The 20,538-nt window shown below is 29.9% G+C and overlaps 1 protein-coding gene across 4 annotated transcripts in view; it reads left to right on the forward strand.

Moving 5' to 3' along the window:
* The window catches only part of LOC134835953 (segmentation protein cap'n'collar), a 39,688-nt gene extending 20,287 nt beyond the window's left edge, over nucleotides 1–19,401 (forward strand). For 2 of the 4 annotated variants that reach the window (XM_063851005.1, XM_063851004.1), the window contains exons 6-10: nucleotides 7,834–8,291; nucleotides 14,300–14,656; nucleotides 14,723–14,813; nucleotides 17,220–18,217; nucleotides 18,279–19,390. In XM_063851005.1, coding sequence (XP_063707075.1) covers nucleotides 7,834–8,291; nucleotides 14,300–14,656; nucleotides 14,723–14,813; nucleotides 17,220–18,217; nucleotides 18,279–18,539 — 2,165 coding nt within the window. In that variant the 3' untranslated portion in view covers nucleotides 18,540–19,390. Of the gene's footprint in view, nucleotides 1–7,833; nucleotides 8,292–14,299; nucleotides 14,657–14,722; nucleotides 14,814–17,219; nucleotides 18,218–18,278 lie in introns of all 4 variants that reach the window. The other 2 variants (XM_063851002.1, XM_063851003.1) reach the window with 2 other exon arrangements.
* Nucleotides 19,402–20,538: the final 1,137 nt, after the last annotated feature.

A 20,538-nucleotide genomic window follows, 5' to 3' on the forward strand; every position in this document is an offset into this window, starting at 1 on the left:
TTATGAATAATAAAAAATATCATCCGTAACGGGTTTTTGCATGAAAATTACACCGTTATCGATCGAATTGATTCAATTTCATTACAATTGATAGTGAAAATGACTGATCAATCATACTGCGATTTAATAATGATTGACACTAAAATCATATGAATACCAAATAAAACAATTGTTTATTAAAATCCCCACGTCTGGTACGTAAAAATTTAAAGTATCCAATTATTTTTACTACGCATTATGGGTGGCTGACTTGTTTCTGCCTCTCTTCCATTCGCAACAAAAAAAAACTATAGACGCTGACTATTACGTTCAATTGTGAGGAAAAAAATGTAACATTCCTCACACATGTAAAACCACATTTAAAACATAGCTTGAACCATATATTTATGCTAAATAGCTTTTTTTGTCTATCATCATACTGTCCAAAAACTATCATCATGACTTTGATGTGTATTTTCGTTCAATTTCTGATAAACAAAATGTTTTGACGGCGGCATATCACTTTGCATTAAAATTATCGACTTGTTTTGATGCTAAAAACGATACTAAAAATTTTGGTGCAAAAAGTGCAACGAAAACTAGGATAACGAAGTGAATTTCAACTCAACACAAATAAAAAAAGAAATACAGAGTAATGGTGACGTAGGTAAAAATTAGTAGGATCCTTATTAACACGCATCAAAAAGAAATGCATGACAATGACTTTACATACACGCAACTAATTATTTTGTCGATTCATTGATCCGTGCCACAAAAAGAAAAATAGTGTATTCAATCGACCTTGAACTATGCTCAACAATTTTCAACTCATAATACCACTTATAGTAAAAAAATAAAAACAAAATTTGTATATTGCCGAAAATTACTGCAATATCATTATTTGTGTCTATTAAATAGATTCATTTCTTTTTTGGACTTGTACAAATATTGTTATTTTTAACAAATTTACGATTCATGATCCATTCAATTGTAATTCATGTCTGAGATGGTGTCTCATCTTTACTTTTATAGGAAATTCTAAGGTACTGTTAAACAAAATTAATATTAATTCTCATAGAGCAATAAATATAGTCAAATAATAGTTTTATTCGTTTCGAATCGTTAAAATTACCGGCGTTTTTCAATACTTAAAAATTATCTTTAAGCGCGCGAGTACTTTATTACGGATGGTTAAACATTCGATGTTGATTTTTTAACTCAATTTCGGGTAATGTTTAGCTTAGTAAGAAAAAAAAATTAAATCGATCTACGAAAATAAAATAAATTTCATTGGTAATACAAAATATTTCCACGACAGCCATTTTTCATCCGGATCCATTCATCACCCTTACGCATTGCGTAATGATAAAAACACATTATGTTCCGTAGTCGTTTCAATTACTTCTGAAATTCCGTTCAGCAGCAACATGAAACATAATGGAAGATGTACAAGACCGTCATTTGGAAAAAATATATATTTACAATAAATAAAATGTTTTGCCGATCCCCTTTTTTTTCTTTCTATTTATATGTAATTTGTGCGTTTGCTGCTAAAATATACGATGCTGCTTCTTCTGACAAGGAGTGTAATCTATCATTCTGTCGAAAATAAAAACCAAACAATTTTCTATCCTTTCAACAAAAGTTTCAGCGAAAGCGGCATCATAGCGAAGAATTCATTGTAAAAACATTAACCCTCGTTGAATAATTTTTCGTATTCGTTGAAAACTAAAAAAAAATAAAAGAACGGAATCAAAAACAAAACACACTGAGTAATTAATGGTAGGGATCAGATAAAATAAATTACTTGAAAATGTTGCAGGGAATTTTAATGTTTGTGATTTGATTAGGCACTGAATCCTAAAGATACTATTGAATTGCTATTTATAAAAATTTTCAAACCAAAAGTTAAAATTATTTTTAAAAAATAATCTAATTATTTTGAGTTAAAAAAATAAATAACGTCAAAAAATAAAAAAAAAATAAAATAAATAATTAAACTACATAAAACATCAATCAGAAAAAATTTTAAAAAATAAATTTAAAATTTTAAAATAAAACATAAACTCTATGAGCCTCAAAAAAGTTTTCAAGAAAGTCCTAGAATTTTTGAAAAGTGATTTTACACAGTATATTTGCTTCGAGAGCAAAAATAGCATCGAAAGAAGCACCACAAACCCAAACATTTATTCATACAAGCAACAAACAAACTTTCCAGAAGAACCGCCATTAGTGTTCAGCTTATTTCTTCTACACAAACCTACGTACAGAAAAGCTTTTTTCGAACGATTCCCCTCAACAAATTGTTGGCTAAACCACGCCTTATGCCTCGCATTGTACGAGAAGCATAGAAGCAGCAATAAAATTGATTTATGAAGAAAAAGAATCAAGCAGTTTATGTTATGGCTCCATTGCGTTCATTCAAACAATTTTGAGTGAGAAAATAAAAAGAAAATTTTTGTGAAAATTTACAAGAATTTAAAGAAAATCACAAGTGAAAATAAAATAAATTAAATCTTTTAAATAAAAAAGTGAAAATTTCGAATAAAAAAATTGAAATCATAATTTTTGTGATCAAATAAAGCGAAAAAAAATAAAAAAAAAAAAAAATTGATTTGAAAATCAAAAAGAAAAAAAACAAAACTTATTTATAAAGTTTATAAAAAATAAATAAGTGAAACAAAAAATATTTTTGAACGGATATATTACAGTAACCCAAAGGATTCTCTGTAAGTTTATTCCCTTAAGTCTGTCGGCAGAGACTTTTTATAGCTAAAAAATTACCCTTTCGGTAAAATTCACTTTTATCAAAAAGAAAATCCCAAATTATGTACTTCATAGAGAAAGTCGGCATGAAAAAAAAAACTATTTTTTTCGAAAAATTATAAAAGTACCTTTTTTTCTTTAATTTTACAAGTTAAAAACTATGTGCATAATAATGATCATTGCATTACAAGGCATTTTCTTTAGAACATTTGTGTGACGGTAGACAATAATAATTTTTCAGTCCCAAAAGGTTCTTCTCGCATTCTACGTTCTATACCAATGAACATTAATATATAATCATTATTATTATTATGTTTCACGTAAAATTTAGGTATTTTATTTTTTTTTTTTTGGGAAAAAGTGAAGGTCCAAAGCGATACCGCCATAATACGGAATGTAAGAACCGTCGGGGGCATTTTTTAGTAATAAAAAAAGTAACAAGATAAAAATGTCAAAATTTTTATGACTAATGATTGTGCTTCTGAATTTTTTTTGTCTAGCAAAATTTGTCTCATTTCTATAGACATAATTCTAAAGAAAAAGAATAAAAAGTTATGAACAATTTAATTTTTTTTTCGAACGACAATAAGTGTTTGTCATTTTTTAAGGTATAAAATATCTCCGAATTGCATGTCTGCAATCCAATTATATATACCGTTTCAGCCATTTTCAATCAATTAACTTTTTTATACGTGCTTCCACAACATTTTTATACACAAAAATTAAAATAATTCGAAACAAATAAACCGAGCTGCCAGACACTCACACAAAAAACGGAGACGAGTAATTACTGGGCTCAACAACTACTTGATGTGTACTAACAATGCTCGAAAGCATATGAAAAAAAGCCAGGTCTTTGACTTTTGGCATTGTTTCTTCATTGTAATTTCATATTATTATTTTTTTTCGATGAAACCAACCTGGTTGTCCGATGCATGAACTAATCAACTGAAATTCACATATTATTGTGAACACGATCGAAAACTGATCGTGAATTGTGTTTGGTGATCAAAATAAATGATTGTCTTCGTTGGTTATGTTTTGATGTATTGAAATAACAATATGTTGTTTGAAATAAAAAATAATAATAATAATTTTTTGGAAAATATGAACAAACAAAATTATCCGTTATGTTTTTGAGCAAATGCACGAGTTTCTCATTACATTTTTATTTACATTCAGAAGAAGAAGAGTTTAATTAAATTTCTCAGATGTTGCATTGTACATTTTGTGGGTCAGTAAAAGAAATTCTCATGAATAAAGTGTTTCGTTTCTTTCCGGTTTTTTTTTGTGACAAATGTGACTCATGGGAGTTTACTGTTTTGGAAGTAATACAAATATTTTGATCAAAATGCTCTTTTTTCATCAAATTTTTCGGATTTTCATAAATTACTAATATTTTGACTTGGTTATTGTTTTCCACTTTTATTTTGTGATCGATCACCTAACCATAAAATTAAGTGAATTAGAATTCCCTTCTGCAATAAAACTTGAACATCTTTATTCCCTAGTGAGTTTTGGTGCGGCCTAAAAAATGTGTTTGAAAAAGTTTCGTTTCGTATTTTAACTGTTTTAAAATTTTTTCTCTTTTTCTTGTAAAATTGACGAAAAATGATAAAAATCAGAGATAGAAAAGTATTAAATTAAAAAAAAACAAAAAATAAAAATTTTATATCTGCATTTGAAAATTCAGTTTGAAATTCAAAATGTCAAAAATTAAAATTTGATTTTTTCCCTTTAAAAATTTAAAAAATATTAATGTTTTTCGGAAAATGTTTCCAATTTCCGTTATTTTTCGACCAATGAAAAAAACTGTACTTCGTTCCTGAAAAAAATTATTTTTGAAAAATATAATTTTCTTATGACTATTTATGTAAAAGAACCATTGAAAGAACAAAATAAAATATTTTTTTTAGTTCAACCACGCCAGACACAATGTTTCGCTCGCTATTGTTTATTAGCGGCCATTTTATAAAATTCCCTCTTGTGTTATTTTTTCTCGTCTAACGCTTTATTCACACTTATTGTATGCTTTGAGGAATAACTAGTTACAATGTATTATTAAACATTCCATATGCTTATAGCGTATGATAAACAGTGAATCCATCGCAGAGAACTTTTGTTCGGATGTCAATATATTGTTAATTTCGATCTGACGGGTTGATATCATGTGGTTCTTTATCGTGTTCTTGTAATATGTATTTTATTGATTGGATTATTCTATAAAAAAATTAGGATATATCGAAAGGTTAAATGTTGATCAAAGTATAAAACAAATAGTAAAGTTAGATTTTGGGGCACCCTAATCTTTATTTTGCTTCACCCACAAAAATTCATTTTATTATAAGTTCTAATATTTATTGTTTCCATTCGTTTATAATTTATACGTTCGTGAACGTTCTTTTTTTTACCACGTTCAATTCTAAAAAAAATATCCAACTGACACACCTTTGAATCAACCATTTAATTAAATTTCCTGTCTACACATTAATCCGGTTCTATACTCACGATCAAAAGTTTTTTCTTTAATTTTTATAACGCCAAGAAAAGTCAGCCAGCGTCATGAAAACACCCAATTTTGTAGGGGAGAGTATGTTTCTAATTTAACTTCTATACAGCTTATAATACTTATTGGTGATTGAGGACCTTTAATCGGGGTTAAACAAAGGGATCCTACCATTCCAATTCATAGTTCTTTATTGTTTTTGCGGCCCTGGAAAAAACAATTTTCATAAAATCATATTAAACGCAAAAAAATGTTGAAAAATACTTTAAAATTTAATTTTTCATTAAAAATTTTGTATTTTGACCATTTTGCTTTTGGAAAATAAAAATTTGGCTCTTAGAAAAAACAACGTGTTCCACAAAATCGTATCTTTGACCGACGGCATTACATTAAGAATGATAGCAGACAAAAATTATTACAGTCATTGACCTAACGGACCTCATTAAGTTCTTTTTGTAGTGCGAAAAATGTGACTACAACAGTAACACGCCGCCGCATTGAAGTCAATCAGTCATCATAATTATTAAAAGTCATCTAACTACTCTAAATATATATCGGTCATGACTATTACAACAATTATTTACTACTACTTCTATTATTAGGAGATAGTCCCAGACACGTAAAAATATCAAATTCATCATTCATTGACGCGATCATGGCATCGTAACAGGTTGTAATGTTGATTTTCTTCCATCCTTTCTTTTGCATGTAAAAAAAAAATATATTTTCGAACTTAACAAAAATTATAAACACACAAATTCAGGACAATAAAATGGACTTATCATGACTTGGAAAGGCGATGATGATGTGCAAGGTTCATTATATTTATGTTCGTTACATAGACGTAAATGCTACTGTTCTTTAATTTGGATTCTCATTATGAGTTTCAATTTTCATATTTTTCATCGTTTCACACCACAGATCGTCTAGCACTGTAAGAAAAGTGTTTATAATCAGGATTGCGTTGCACAATTTTTCGCCTTCAAAAGTCCTTTTACTGTGCCGTCATCATTATGCAGCACTTGTTTTCCTCAATAAAATGCAAATCTTTTTCGGCCGCTGTCTCTCGTCACTTGTTATCTACATCATTTCATCGGCACTGAGGAATCTAGACGCCATCATCGATCAAATTACAACAAATGGATCATCTGTTGATCATCACCTCAAACAAATCCATTCGAAAATCATTTGTACAACAACTTGTCCTTTTAAGAGCACCTCTGATATTTGTAGTATTTAGATAAAAGTAGGATAAAACCGATTAATAGAAAGAATAGGATATTTACAAACAATAAAGGCCAAGAAGAAAGGAAAGTTGATCGATATTATTGATCATGAAGAGAAAACATGAAAACATTAATCAAAGATTTAACGCACTGATGTCGACTCTTCGGTTGGCATGATCCACCTAATGATGCTTTTACTTTCCATTCTTTCTTGTGGCATCAACAGATCATCGATAGCGATTAAAACACATCAAAACCATAAGATAATTGATTTTTTTGACAAATATTGACGATCTTTGTGGAAGGTGGATTATGTGCGGGCGACAAGCATTTCTTTCTTTTCTCTCCAAAGATCAAAGTTAATACTTTTTTTTGTGTCAATGCCGAACAAACAACAGTGGTTTTGTTCTTTAAATGTTTGTGAAGTACCTTTCTCTATTCTTTTCAAATGAAAAGCACGATCAAGGAGGTGGCCTTCTCATCGTCGCTCGCATCATTAATCACACAGTGTTTGTGGTTGTCGGTCTCCGTTGAAAATAAATTGTTTTACTGGGCTAAGGTGACAACATATGATATTTATTATGCACTTTAACTTTCCTCGGTATCTGCAGAGCAACTTAGAATCACAATTGGAACATTGAATTGCGTCATTAACATGTGTCAAAGTCACAAATGCGAAAAACAGCAAGAAAGATGCAACATTAAGTTGAATAAGAGACAGGTTTATGCAAATTGACGTGTCTGGCAACACCTTTTCCTTGTACATAAAAATAAAAAAAAATCAATTGCAATATTAATAATAATAAAAAAAAATAAAATAACATTTTATTCAGGTTACATCAATCGATTGGAATTGATTAAAATAAGCAATGTACAAAACTTTATTGATTCACCTTTAATGGGTGGTTCTCACCGATTTATTTTTATTTGCAACTGTCCGGTTTTGTTATTTTTCTGAAAGTTCTTACGAAAGACGAGAAATGTGTAAAATGTAAATGCAGAGAATCAATTATAATTTACTCGCTAATGCATCACCTGTCAGTCAATCATGGTATCTTGACAATTAATTAGGAGTTTCTTTTTGCTAATGTATCTGAAAAATATTATTAAGTTTCTCAGAATTTTACCGATGTAGACACTTCAGAATATAAACCCGATTACTCCAATTATCAACACTCGAAAAATTTGAGCGAAAAATCGATGAAAAATATTTTTTTCAATATCTTTGAATAAAAAAAGAGAATTAAAATTACAAGTACCTATGACAACATTTGAGAAGTTACTGGGATTAATAATTTTATATATTTATCAGTTTTTGAATTTAATTACTAATATTTTTTCCTTTCAAATCATTAGGAGAGAAAATATTATTGAACATCTCATCAGCAACCGAAAACCAAGATTCGCTTGTTGATTCCGTGGTATTTGAAGAGGCATCAGAATTTGCTAAGCAAATTGAAAATGAAGATCTCGTTTTAAACAACGACGTAGCGGAAGAAGAAGTTGCAACTAGTAACAACGACATTGTTGGCGAAGAGCTCATAAGTAGTGCAGAGCTTGTAGCGGACGACGACTTAGCTACAGAATTCGATTTAGATGCATTGGATGCACTTCTCGACGAGAAACTCGAAGAAGAATTAGAGGACGACGACAGTTTTTCCCTTGATTTACCCGATTTGGATGAAACAGACTTGGACATGTACATCCAATCGTCAGGCTATCAACACCATCATGCGCGCCAAGGCATCCAAAGCTATGGACATGGCATGCATGCGAGACAATCCACCACAGCTGGTTACTTACCACATCATCAGGTGAGTCAAGATTTTTTGCATAACTTGCATGCAATTATCGACGGATGAACTTTATTTTAAAAGTAAGATTTGAGAAGTAAAAACAAAAATTCATTAATCCTTCCTCAGGATTGTTTCCTGTTAAAATTCATCGCACTTGCTGTTTTAACACCATCCATTTTTTTCTTAATCCTTCATTGGCTTTTTAAAACCACAAAACACTACACAAAAAAGACCATAAAAATAACAAAAGAACAGATTACCTTATTGTTCTACGTTAAAAGGACATAAAAGTATGCTATGGAGTGCATAATGGAATTACATTTACGTTGAATGGTTATTAGCTACCTGTTTGGTTGAGATCCGTATCAGTGGCAGACTTCTGGTTAAAATTATTTTTGAAAGTTTTTTTGTACAAAAAATATGGCCACAAGTTAAAAGGGTTGTTTAACCATTTATTCTTGATAAAAAGAGGAAATATGAATGAATTTAAGATATTTAAAAAAAACCGCAAATCGGTACTTTTAGTTAATCAACAGGAAATTCCAATAAATCTATCCGTTCACGAAAAGTCCGTCTTTGACATCCCAATCCATCACTATCACACACACCTTTTTATCGACTCGATCTTGTGTCTTAAAAAAAAATGTAAAATAAATAAAAGTGATGAGTGCCGGGATGTGGCAGACGTTTGATAAATTTATTAAAATGTTTTAATATAAAAAGTCTGACGTTCTGTCTTCAATGTTATACTGATTGGAATTGATTATTGTACAAGTGTTTTAAGAAAGATTTAAGGACTCGTTTCAAGATGTTAACGCAGAAAGAATCTTTTCACGTTACATCAGAGTAAATTAAAAAATATCGAAAATAAAATGTCTAAAATTTACAATAAAAGAGACTCAAAAGAGCATTCATAAATAATAAAAAAAATAATATAAAAATCCATTTGAGACGAAGACAAGTGTTTTCAGAAAAAGCACTTGTCTTGCTCCTCTGTCTATATCGTGGTCACTATGTGTGGGTTTTAAATTCTCACAACAACAAATGTAAAATGTTTCAAAATTTACCTTTTACTTTGAGTAAAAAATAACAGAAACGAGGAAAAAGAAAAAAAAGTTATTATTTCGAGGGATAAGAAGGTCGATTCAAACTGTAATCAAAATATACCTTTCCGGTTCTTCCAGTGATGATACTTTTTGGCCACATAAAAAAATAATGTTTTAAGAAGAAAAAAATATTCATAACAATATAAATTAAAAAATTTTTGTTTATAGAAGGACTTAAAATTTTTTCGTCAGGTTTTTTTCAAGTGCACATATTTATACTACATGACATTAATGATTGAGTGGCATGAGTTAAAAAGTAATTTTGTGTGTCTACCTTTAAGAAATTTTTTTAAATTTTTATGCCACTTGTAGCATCAAGATTGTCGTCGTCGTCGTCGTCGCCGTTCTGCTACACCTATATTGTGTACTTCTGGAAGCCAAAGTAAACACTGATTGTTTAGTTTTCCTTCTTATTTTTTGTGTTTAGATATGGAATTATCGTGAGGGCTGTACGCATCATAGGGCTTTTGAGATGAGAAGAGAGACAAATATGTACTGTAAATAAGAACAAAAATTTGGACCACTTACAGGTGACAAAGCGTGAGAATGGCATGCAGACCAGCCGTCGCTTAAATTTGTCACGAAATAACATAAAAAAACACAGTGAGGACACTCAAATTTTTTTACAAGCTAAAAATCCGATAAGGCAAACAAAATTAGAAGTTTTAAATATTAATTTAAGTTTTATATTAAATTAAATGTTAAAAAAATGTTTTTAAAACTTTGAAAAATTTTTGTGATGAAAATATATTTACACAAGAGTTTTCTCGCTGAATAGTTTTCCATTTATTTTTTTATAATTAAAAATTTAAAAAAAAAATTATTTTCTTTTTTATATGAAACAGTATTTTAAAACAGTTTTTGCCACCCATTATTTTGTTAAAAACTTCTAAATAATTTGGAGCGGCCTAATATTTATAATATTATTAAAAATAAAGTCTCATCTTCAAGTAAGACGTCATAATCTCAAGAAAAACGAAGGCTAGTGGTTTTTTTGCATAATACTAATTTTGTTCTTGACAGTAAGATTCACAAAAAAAACGTGTAAAATACTGAAGATTATATTCATTTTAATACTAACATATAGCAAGAAGACTTCAGACATCTACAGGCTGAATCATAATAATCAACAAATTATTATTGAGTTTTTGTTCGTCAACTTTTTGCTATAATTACTATATAACAAGACTCGCAAGCTTGAATACTTCCCTTGGAGAAAAAAAAGCCAAACATTGTAATGTACCAAATTCTGCGGTATTAATTGTATGATCGGTCCGTCACAGATCTCTACACATTTTTTCAGTGTATCTGCTGGTGTGTAGGAATGTTGTAGACATGTGTATTACAAGAGAATTGACATGAGTTATAAATGAGTCTTAGGTGGGAACAGCAATCGTATATTGGATGTGGTTTGCACGAAACTCTGTGTCACTCCGATGCTCCTACCTAACTCACATTTATTTCGTACACAACCAAGAACAAATAACACAGAGGACCAGCAAAACAAATCTCTGTACATGACAAACGGCCGTATAGGTGGTACAGATCATAAATAATTTGTATTTTTCTAACATCAATCTTCAGTACTTCATTCAGTTGACTCGTAACTTATGATCGATAAAGATTGTTAAACCGAGATAATCAAACTGTGCGATGTCGTCTATGCATATCGATAGAACGATCGCTTGATTTATTACTTTGATATCAAAAAAAGGTGAAAATCATGTGTGTGAGAAAATATTTTAATATAAAATAATTGGCCGGTGAAAAAAAAATAAGAAAAAATTAAAAATGAATAAAACAAATATAACGATAATAATGTAAAAGTGTATTATTATAATAAAAAGCTATAACCAGAAATAAAAGCCAAATTTAAAAAGTGATTAACATACCTCTAAAAATATATAATCGGTTCGTCGTCTAATTCTTCTGTGCATCAACTGTTCGTCGAAGTCTTCTAATTTACGCATCATCATAATTTTAGGCGGCATTTTAACGTATGAATTGACAGTATTTTTTATTTTAATATAAATAATAATAATTTAAATCGTTCGAAAAATTCGATAGTTTAGTTGATTGGTTCCATTAACAAAGATTTTATTGGAAAGTAATCAGACGCAAATTAAAAAAAATATATATAATGACGCTTCATGTGACCTTCTTGAGGTTGAAGTATCAAAAAAATTCGTATAGAAGAACAACAATCGTGTTAATTTTTTTTAATTCATCAGAACTTAACAAAGTTCTATTATTATTATGTTATGTATGGTAAAAATGTAATTATTATTTTAAAATAACACTATTTAGTGGGATTATTGGTGATCAACGCAAAAAAAGAACTGATGTGTTTTGCTTATGATTTATTGCAAAGTCGAGGATTCTTTACACTTATAGGTCGGTCGACACTCAATTGTATATGAGTGTAATTAATCTTCACTTTATTATTAATTTAGTGCCTTTGTTGTGTTTTTACGCAAAAAATAACAAACATTAGTAGATTTCAAGCAATGTAAATGCTGACGAATAAATTTTTTAATCTGTTTATCCATTGATTTAAAAAATTTTTATACTTTTACGCATGCGACACAGAAGTGAATAAAAAGTTGCCGAGTAATTATGAAGCACGCGTTTATTTTAGAATTTTATATAACTGGACAAAAGAGGAAAAAGAAAGCGTATGAAATGCTTATTAAAGTATAAAATATACGTATAATTATTTTTTTATGCATCATCGAGCCTATTTATTGAGTGATTACAAGTTTGTTGTTTTCAAGAAAATACTACCTAAATTCACTATTTTTTTAATGATGAAAAATTTATTATAATTTAAATATTTACTACTAAGAGAAATATTGTAATCATCATTAGACGAACATTATTTTAATATTTTTCACTGAAATGTCCTTTTTCGTATAAATTAATTTAAGTCATTATTAAAAATAAATGACAAAATACATTTGAAATGATTTCCGGCAATGTTTGTTCAACAGTGATATGGACTGCATTTATTCAACGAGTAGCGAATCTAATTACCACGATCAGCATTCACTTGATTATCTCATTAAATATACTCGCATCGTTACCAAATTTGTACATCAATCGTTGATGACAAAGAACCTTTTAATATTACCACACGCAAAAAAAAAGTTAAACAAAATATTGGTTTAACATGAAAAACTAATGTAGGTTCTATTGATAAACTAGACAAAATGTTTGGTTTTAGATTTTTGGTTTATTGTCATATGCGTGTCCCGATCAAAAATTCACTCGTATAATAATAGACATTACAAAAATAACCGACTGCTGAGCCACATACACACAAAAAACTATCAATTAACCGTTTCAAGGTTAATATTGTAAAGTTGTACAAATGATGTGAATATATTTCCTTTTCGTTATTGTATTATTACTATTTTTCTTTGCGACTCGACTCCTCAATTAGTGACATTTGATAGATTATAATTGCATGCGCGTATTTTTGTCTGTTTGTTGTTACACAGCCGTACGCAAAAATAGTTGTTAGCAAAACTAATATAATTATAAATAGTTGAAAAAAGAGATGCAGTCCATGTTATGAGGTGTTTTAAATTGCCTATTAAACGTATTTTACGCAACTTGTTGTGGAACCGTTGAGATGGAACTTCAAATGAATAAAATGTGAAAAACGCAAGGGAACAGATTGCGTGCAAAAAACAGGTAGTACTCAATTTAAAGCTACTGTATGATTTTTACATGCATATACACGACATGCAATTGCTTGGAATAAGGAAAGACACACGATTGAATTATTAATGTGACCAATCATCGATCTACTCGTCTAGTCTGGAAGGAGTTTTCGCATTCAAATATCTGAAATTGAAATTTTTGATGTAAAATATTTATTCCATTCTGGAAATGTGAATTGAGAATTCGATAATTTCATTCATTTGGCCATAAAATTTAATTTTTTAGTTGAATTTTTTGACACTTTTGATTGAAAATCTTTATTATTTACATTTTTAAAATCTTCTATTAGAATTACAAAATAAACTTTAATAAGACATTCCCTATTGAAATATTTATTTTAATTTCAATTTTAATTTAAGTGACTAAAATTTATTTTTCTTCACTTAAATTTTTCTTCAATTTCAATTTTAATCTAAATCCTGATGGAACATTGATCAAAATATTATGTTTGATCATCCTATCTTAGAATGTTAGTTATGAGACTTTCGATATTTTACAAAGTATTCATGTAAGAGTCGCTAAACTCATCATTTATCAAAAAAAAAAAAAACATTCAAACTTTGTTCAATTGAGTTGTATCGCATGTCAACCCAACACCTAATTATTATTATGATGTCTGACTGTTCCTCCACTATAATTTTTGCGTTCTGTGTCACATTATGACATGTATTAAATCCATTGTTAAATAATAAACACAGAAAAAATAAGAAGATTCTTAAACTTTGACTCAACATTGACAAGGTTTAGCACATTATCCTAATTAGCTGGACTACGTGTGACCGTGAACTTTTAGTCATATTTTTTTTTGTTGAATGTTAAAAAATCGTTATAACTTTAGCAATACATCATGCCTAAAAAAGTTGTATAATAAGTCACACACACAAGTTCTTTTTTCTTCATTCGTTTAAATTTGTTATTATTCTTATTAAAATTATTTTTTTTCTTCAAGAAGAAGAAGAAGTACATGTTGGTTTATTGATGTCGGGGCACGTCATCAGTCATTGTGTTGTATTTTTTGTGGATTATAATTGTGTACATGAATAATTGAACATGAAATTGATTGAAATCACGCATTAATTGTGTTAATAGATTTTTTTAAAAGAAAACTTTTCTAGACGAAGACAGAACGACATATTCGATTTTTGCATGAAAATATTGTAAACCTATATTAACAATAAATTATTTTCTTTATAGTCACGAGTCCCACTAGGCCGCACCCTCTCGATGGAGCAGCGTTTTACCGATTTTCCGAACCTCTTCTCGTTCCCACATGGCATGGGTATGGGAATGAGTGTCGGCGATATGGCATCAAATCCACACTATGCCTCTCATTTCCCGTATCAATCGTCCCAACAGTTTGCCCATCCGCATTCATCAATGTTGCAACATAACCCATCGTTAGATTTGGGCTTGCCGCCACACCAGTCACACTACCCAAGTAATTTGGGTACCGCAGTTGCAAGTAGCATGAATCTAACCAACTCGACATCCGATAGTGATGGAGCCACTGGTGGCAGTTACAAAATGGAACATGATTTGTACTATTATTCGGTAAGTTATGCACTGCTGTCAAAAATTTGAATTGGATTTGAAATTGTTTTTTTCTCGTTTTTACAGAACACCTCTTCCGAAATGAACCAAACTGATGATTTCATGAACCCAATGATGCACGACGAAGGATTGCAACACATGGACATGCTCTCGGAAGGTATGTTAAGTTTTGTTTACAAATGCGAATAAATTTTGCATTTTCTTTTTTTTTTTGACGCAAAATAAATATTTTCTTATCATTTTTGGGAAACTTTATAATTGGTCCTATTTTTTTTTTTTTGAAATAATTAACTTTTGTTAACTGAATCTTACATTTTTTTTTTTATCTCAATTTCAATATGAAATGTAATTTTTTAATTAAAAAAAATATTTTTTCATGATTTTTGAGTGAAAAAATCTCCTATCTTAAGAACTTTTAATAAAATCAGACAAAAAATCGAAATCAATAGATTTGTTCGCCTAACTCTTCACAAAAACTCTAGTTTTTACGTAAAATCTTTTGTAATGGAAAGTAATTGTATCACGAAAAAAAGTTCTTTTGGACGCGTGCTTGCCCAATTTCTATTTCATTTATGCTGTTTCACAAACGTCTTTCGTATAAAAAGAGTGAATGATGATGGTCAGTACAACTACAAGACATTACATAACATTAGTAACACTTGAACTCTGTACGCAACGCTAGATGTTTAAATGTGAAACATTCGTATTTCGATTTCATAGCAGAGAGGATGTATGTAATTTTCTGTCTAATGTTCCGCATACTTGTATTAAATCATTTAATTTTTTTTTTTAATACACGCATGAGTGTCTTACTTTTTTTAACCTTCAACTTGACTCGTGAACGTCTATTAAGTTTTTTTTTGTTATTTTTGTATGAGCCGTTCATTTTTTGGCCACCACCTAATTTGATTTTAATTGTGAGAATTTAAGAACTGTGACGTGTTTGTTTTTGGCTATTCGTTCAACATTTTATGCGGAATAAAGACAAATAATTCAAATAAACGGAGTCAAATTTGCAAATCGCATTAGCCTTTTGTTTGTTTATTTTTGTAAACTCAATAATAATAATTAATAGCATAGTTGCAGGTTAATTTAAAGATAAAAATAAACTAAAAAAGTAATAAACCCGGCGTTTAGGTTTTGAAAGTAAACAAAGGTGATGTCACAGCAATAGATCTAACTGGTGTCTGAGTTTGAATGAAATTTATGTGCAAATCACAATAGTTAAAGAAAACAATTAAAATTTTTCGTGAAATAGTTGGCACCTTTTGTGTCCCACAAACAAACGTGAAACAAGAACAAAAACACATTTTGGCACACTTTATCACAGTTTTATTTTTTAAAAATCATTGTCGATGAATTTTTGTGTTTGTAAAATCAGTACCTATTTCAAATATATATTTTTGTAAGTCGGATTATCATGTTGTTATACAAAATATGAAAAAAAATAATTTTTTTGCAAGAAATTTTCCAAATATATCAAAAAAAATAAACACGAGAATGAACCATTTTCTTAATTTCAAAACTTTTTTAGTTTTTTTTAATATTAAAAAATATTCACATAAAAAAAACAAATGTGTTGTTTACATGTTTGTGATTTATATTTTTTTTATTTATACGACAAAACAAACCACCGATGAGAATAGAAAAGCGTTATTTTTTGCAAATCATTTTAAATTAGAGACACAAAAAAATTAGAGAAAAAAATAACAACAGTTCCTCATTCGCTTTCATGAAAAACGGACCAAGTGCGTTTATATTGAAGACATTTGTTTCTCCGTTGTTTTTTTAATTAGTGTCTTATCATAAAAGTATCGCTTATCTATCCACAAAAGCGTTATATATGAAAGACGAAACGTCAGCCATTTCTTATAATAATATTTTGAAGGCCGTTGATAAATTTAGTAAAAATTTCATTTTTTTTTGTGAAAACTAATGATCCAGTTCAAATGTTTAAATAAAGTTGATTTTTTAGCAGGTTTGTTAAAGTTGAAAAAAATAATTATTTATCAATTACAAACACATTCGCACGTTTTATCTCTTATCATATCTCTAAAAAAATCTTTTTTTTGTTTTATCTTTGACAAATCCTCATTTTTTTCGTTTTTGGTCAATGTATTGTAAAAAATTGCGAGTTATACACGATCCATCGGCCTGAAACATTGTTTTTTTTTTAATTATGACAATTTATCTGTGAAACTAGGCACAAGTCCAACAAAGATAACGTTTTGCATGTCATTGTGTTCAAAATGAAGTAAATTTCATTTGTAAAAAAAATGAGTGATCGTGAGTTAGAAGAAAAGATATCCACAATTTTCAAGGTGCCGAATCCGGTCACAGGAAATTATGGAAATTCTTATTTTAACAAAGCACTTTTGTGTGCATCTAACATTATAAAAAAGAACCCGATTAGAACTCGCGCGGATTTGTTGAAAATTTTAAATTTCTTTTGTCCGTTTTGTAAGACTTGCGTCTGGGGTATGTTACTTAGGTTCTTATAAAGTTTCTGAAATGAAGATTTTTTTTTTTAAATTTTATGAATAAAATATTATTGCTTTTTCAGATATGTGTCCAATAATTAACGGTGCGGGCGCTAGTCATGGAAATGCATTGTTGCAGCCACAACATCCCCAACCAAATAATGCAGGAAACCAATTGCAGACAAACTTGAATATTGGTGCAGTTGGCGGCAGTGCTCCCGGAGACCGTTTAGATGCATCAAGTGACTCGGCAGTCAGTTCAATGGGCTCGGAGCGGGTTCCATCCCTATCCGATGGCGAATGGAATGACGGAAGTGACTCGGCACAGGAATACAATAATCCATATGACTACAGCAGCAGTTATGGAAGTAGTCGCGAAGGACGTTCCGGTCCCGTGGCCCAGAAGAAACACCAAATGTTTGGAAAACGCGCATTCCACGATAACGTTACGATGCCACAACCTGGCAGTGCTCCCATCAAATACGAATACGATCCGTATGCGATGCAGGGAATGGAGGCTGCGGGCGCCGTTGGTCCTCTTGTAGGCAAACAAGGCTTCATTGGACACGATATCAAGTATCCACCGTACTCTGGGCTCGATTTTGGTCGTCCCTTGCGCACTGCTCACGACATTGTGGGCCACAATCATTCGTACACGATGCCACCGCACACAAATGGTGCAACACCGCGTCCCCAGAATCGCGATAAGAAGGTGCGAAAGCAAACGTCGGAAGAGGAACATTTGACGCGCGACGAAAAGCGAGCGCGATCACTTCAAATTCCAATCAGTGTCAGTGATATCATTAACTTGCCAATGGACGAATTCAACGAACGCTTATCAAAGTACGACTTGAGCGAAAATCAGTTGTCACTCATTCGCGATATTCGTCGACGCGGAAAGAATAAGGTGGCCGCACAGAATTGCCGTAAAAGAAAGCTTGACCAAATTTTGTCACTGGCCGATGAAGTCAAGGAGATGAAAATGCGCAAGGACAGATTTTTGCGTGAACGAGAAATTGCAATCAACGATCGGAAACGCGTTAAGGACAAATACATGTCTTTGTATCGACATGTCATGCAGGTATGCACACTATCTTAAACATTTTTTTTAAACTTTTAATAAATGTTCACGTTTTTTGTAGAATTTACGAGATTCTGATGGAAACCCTTGCAGCCCAAATCATTACAGTTTGCAACTTTCTGCTGAAGGATCTGTCGTTCTAGTCCCACGTAATATGGAAAATGGTCATCAACCAGATCAAATGCCATCAGCCGGACAAGTTTCGAGACAGCCATTACCAGGGACTAGCAGTACGCAACAACAGCAACACCAACCATCTCAGCAACATCATCACCAAACACACAGCCACCACCCACAATTTCCCCATCTCCCAAAAGAGTGAAATACTGTTTGCAGCAGATATTTTTATTATTTCTAATTAAATACTAGAAGTTACTTACTTAAAAAAGCGGTTGAATTGAGTCTGAGTATCCTTTCATCCCATCTAACTTGTTGCGTTTGTTTTAATTTTCTTACAATTTGTTATATAATGATAAAAACTACCTACCATTACATATTTTCTTAATTAGTAAACCAATAAACTGTAAATACACACATTAAAATAGTCTGGATCGAAGGGAAATTGAAGTAATATTATATATAGATAAATAGCTATTCGACAGAAAAATTTTCAACATTTGTAATATTCACACACAATATTCACTTTATATTTAAAAAAAATGGCTAAAGAAAATATATTTGAAATTATATTAAAAAAAATAATAATAATGATAAAAGCACTCAGGAACACAATTTATTAGAAGATATGAAAATTTTATCAAACTCCTTTATAGATAAAGAACCTTATCAATTTTAAAGTACATATAATAACATAAAATCAGGATTGGAAATTGGGAATGGAAAATTCAACCTTTTAAATAATGTATGAATATTATAAAATAAGAAATCGTGATGTAAATATTTTAAAATTTGAATATAACACTATGAAAACTACATATATATAAAGTTTTAATTTTAATGACAGTTTAACATTAGTTTTGTTTTAAGGATTGCTGAAATGTATATTATTAGTTCGATGTGTTATTATTAAAGTTCTTTTTTAAATTACATAAAATTTATGTAATAAGGATATATATATATATAATATAAATTAGGATATAATATTTAATAAAGATAAAAAATAAAAATCAAATTAAAACAGCATTTAATTCAGGTGATAGTAATATAATAAATGTATAACAAAAAAAGCTATGGAGATCTTTAATTATTGCTAAAAATTTAACTTCAAAACGCTGTACTGTACTATTAAATAATTAATTTTGTTTCATTATTATATGAAAAAGAAGATGTATACTAAAAAACTATTATCCTAATAAAACAGCTAATAAAGTATGTTGGTATTGAAAAAAAACGCTTTTTGATAATAAATGTTCTGGATATTCTCAAATTCAATCTAAGCACCACAAACATTTTACTCTCTAATTAAAAAAAAACGAACGACTCTCAGGAAAATTATAAAAATTTTACAAAAAAATAATGTCTTATGATTGTGCAAAAGGTTTTTAGCAAACATTTTTCGTGGTAATTTTTTTTTTGCTTGAAACATCATAAGATAAATAAATATGTAGGTAATGGGCAAGAAATATTAACCAAATTAAAATAAATTAAATTCATTTAAATCATACCAAGTACCAGACGTCGCATATTATAAATAGCCACTTACACATTCATACGGTTTGTCACTTTCATTCGTCTCATATATGTTGACTACTGTTTCACGGCGAGCAACAAACTCCGGGCGTGGGCTGTGAACCGGACGAAAGCCTCACCGATACTCTACAGATTTGAGACAAATGAAAATGATAAACCCATAGATGGCACTTTTTCGATCTATCAATTTCAGTCGTCTCACAATTACTTTAAATTATTTTTTTAATTATCCGTTAAAGACTCCAAAATGGATTAATTTTGTGCTTGATTTGATTTGACGACATCGATGTAACAAATTTTCAAGAAACTAAGATTAATTAAGATTAAAATCAAATTAAAATGCAAAAATTAAGACGTGTTCCTTCAAATCAACGATGATTCAAAAAATTTCGTTTATGGCATTTGATTGATTCAGCAGGACTACAATTGAAAGTTGTACTGTAATCGATTTTCAAGAAAATTTGAATGTTAATTTTATTTCAAATCGTAAACTTTTTTATGAATTAAAGATAAAGAGCGTCAGAAAAAACGGAATCGATACCGAGCGTGATATCAATATAAAAAATTACCTGTTTATTTTTAATTGCCTTCATTGTTCTTCGTGAATGTTAACATAAATATAGTAATAATTATGTAAGTGGTTTTGATGATCGTTTATTACAGTTTTATTT

This window comes from Culicoides brevitarsis, chromosome 3, assembly GCF_036172545.1.
Source record: "Culicoides brevitarsis isolate CSIRO-B50_1 chromosome 3, AGI_CSIRO_Cbre_v1, whole genome shotgun sequence".
NCBI lineage: Eukaryota > Metazoa > Arthropoda > Insecta > Diptera > Ceratopogonidae > Culicoides > Culicoides brevitarsis.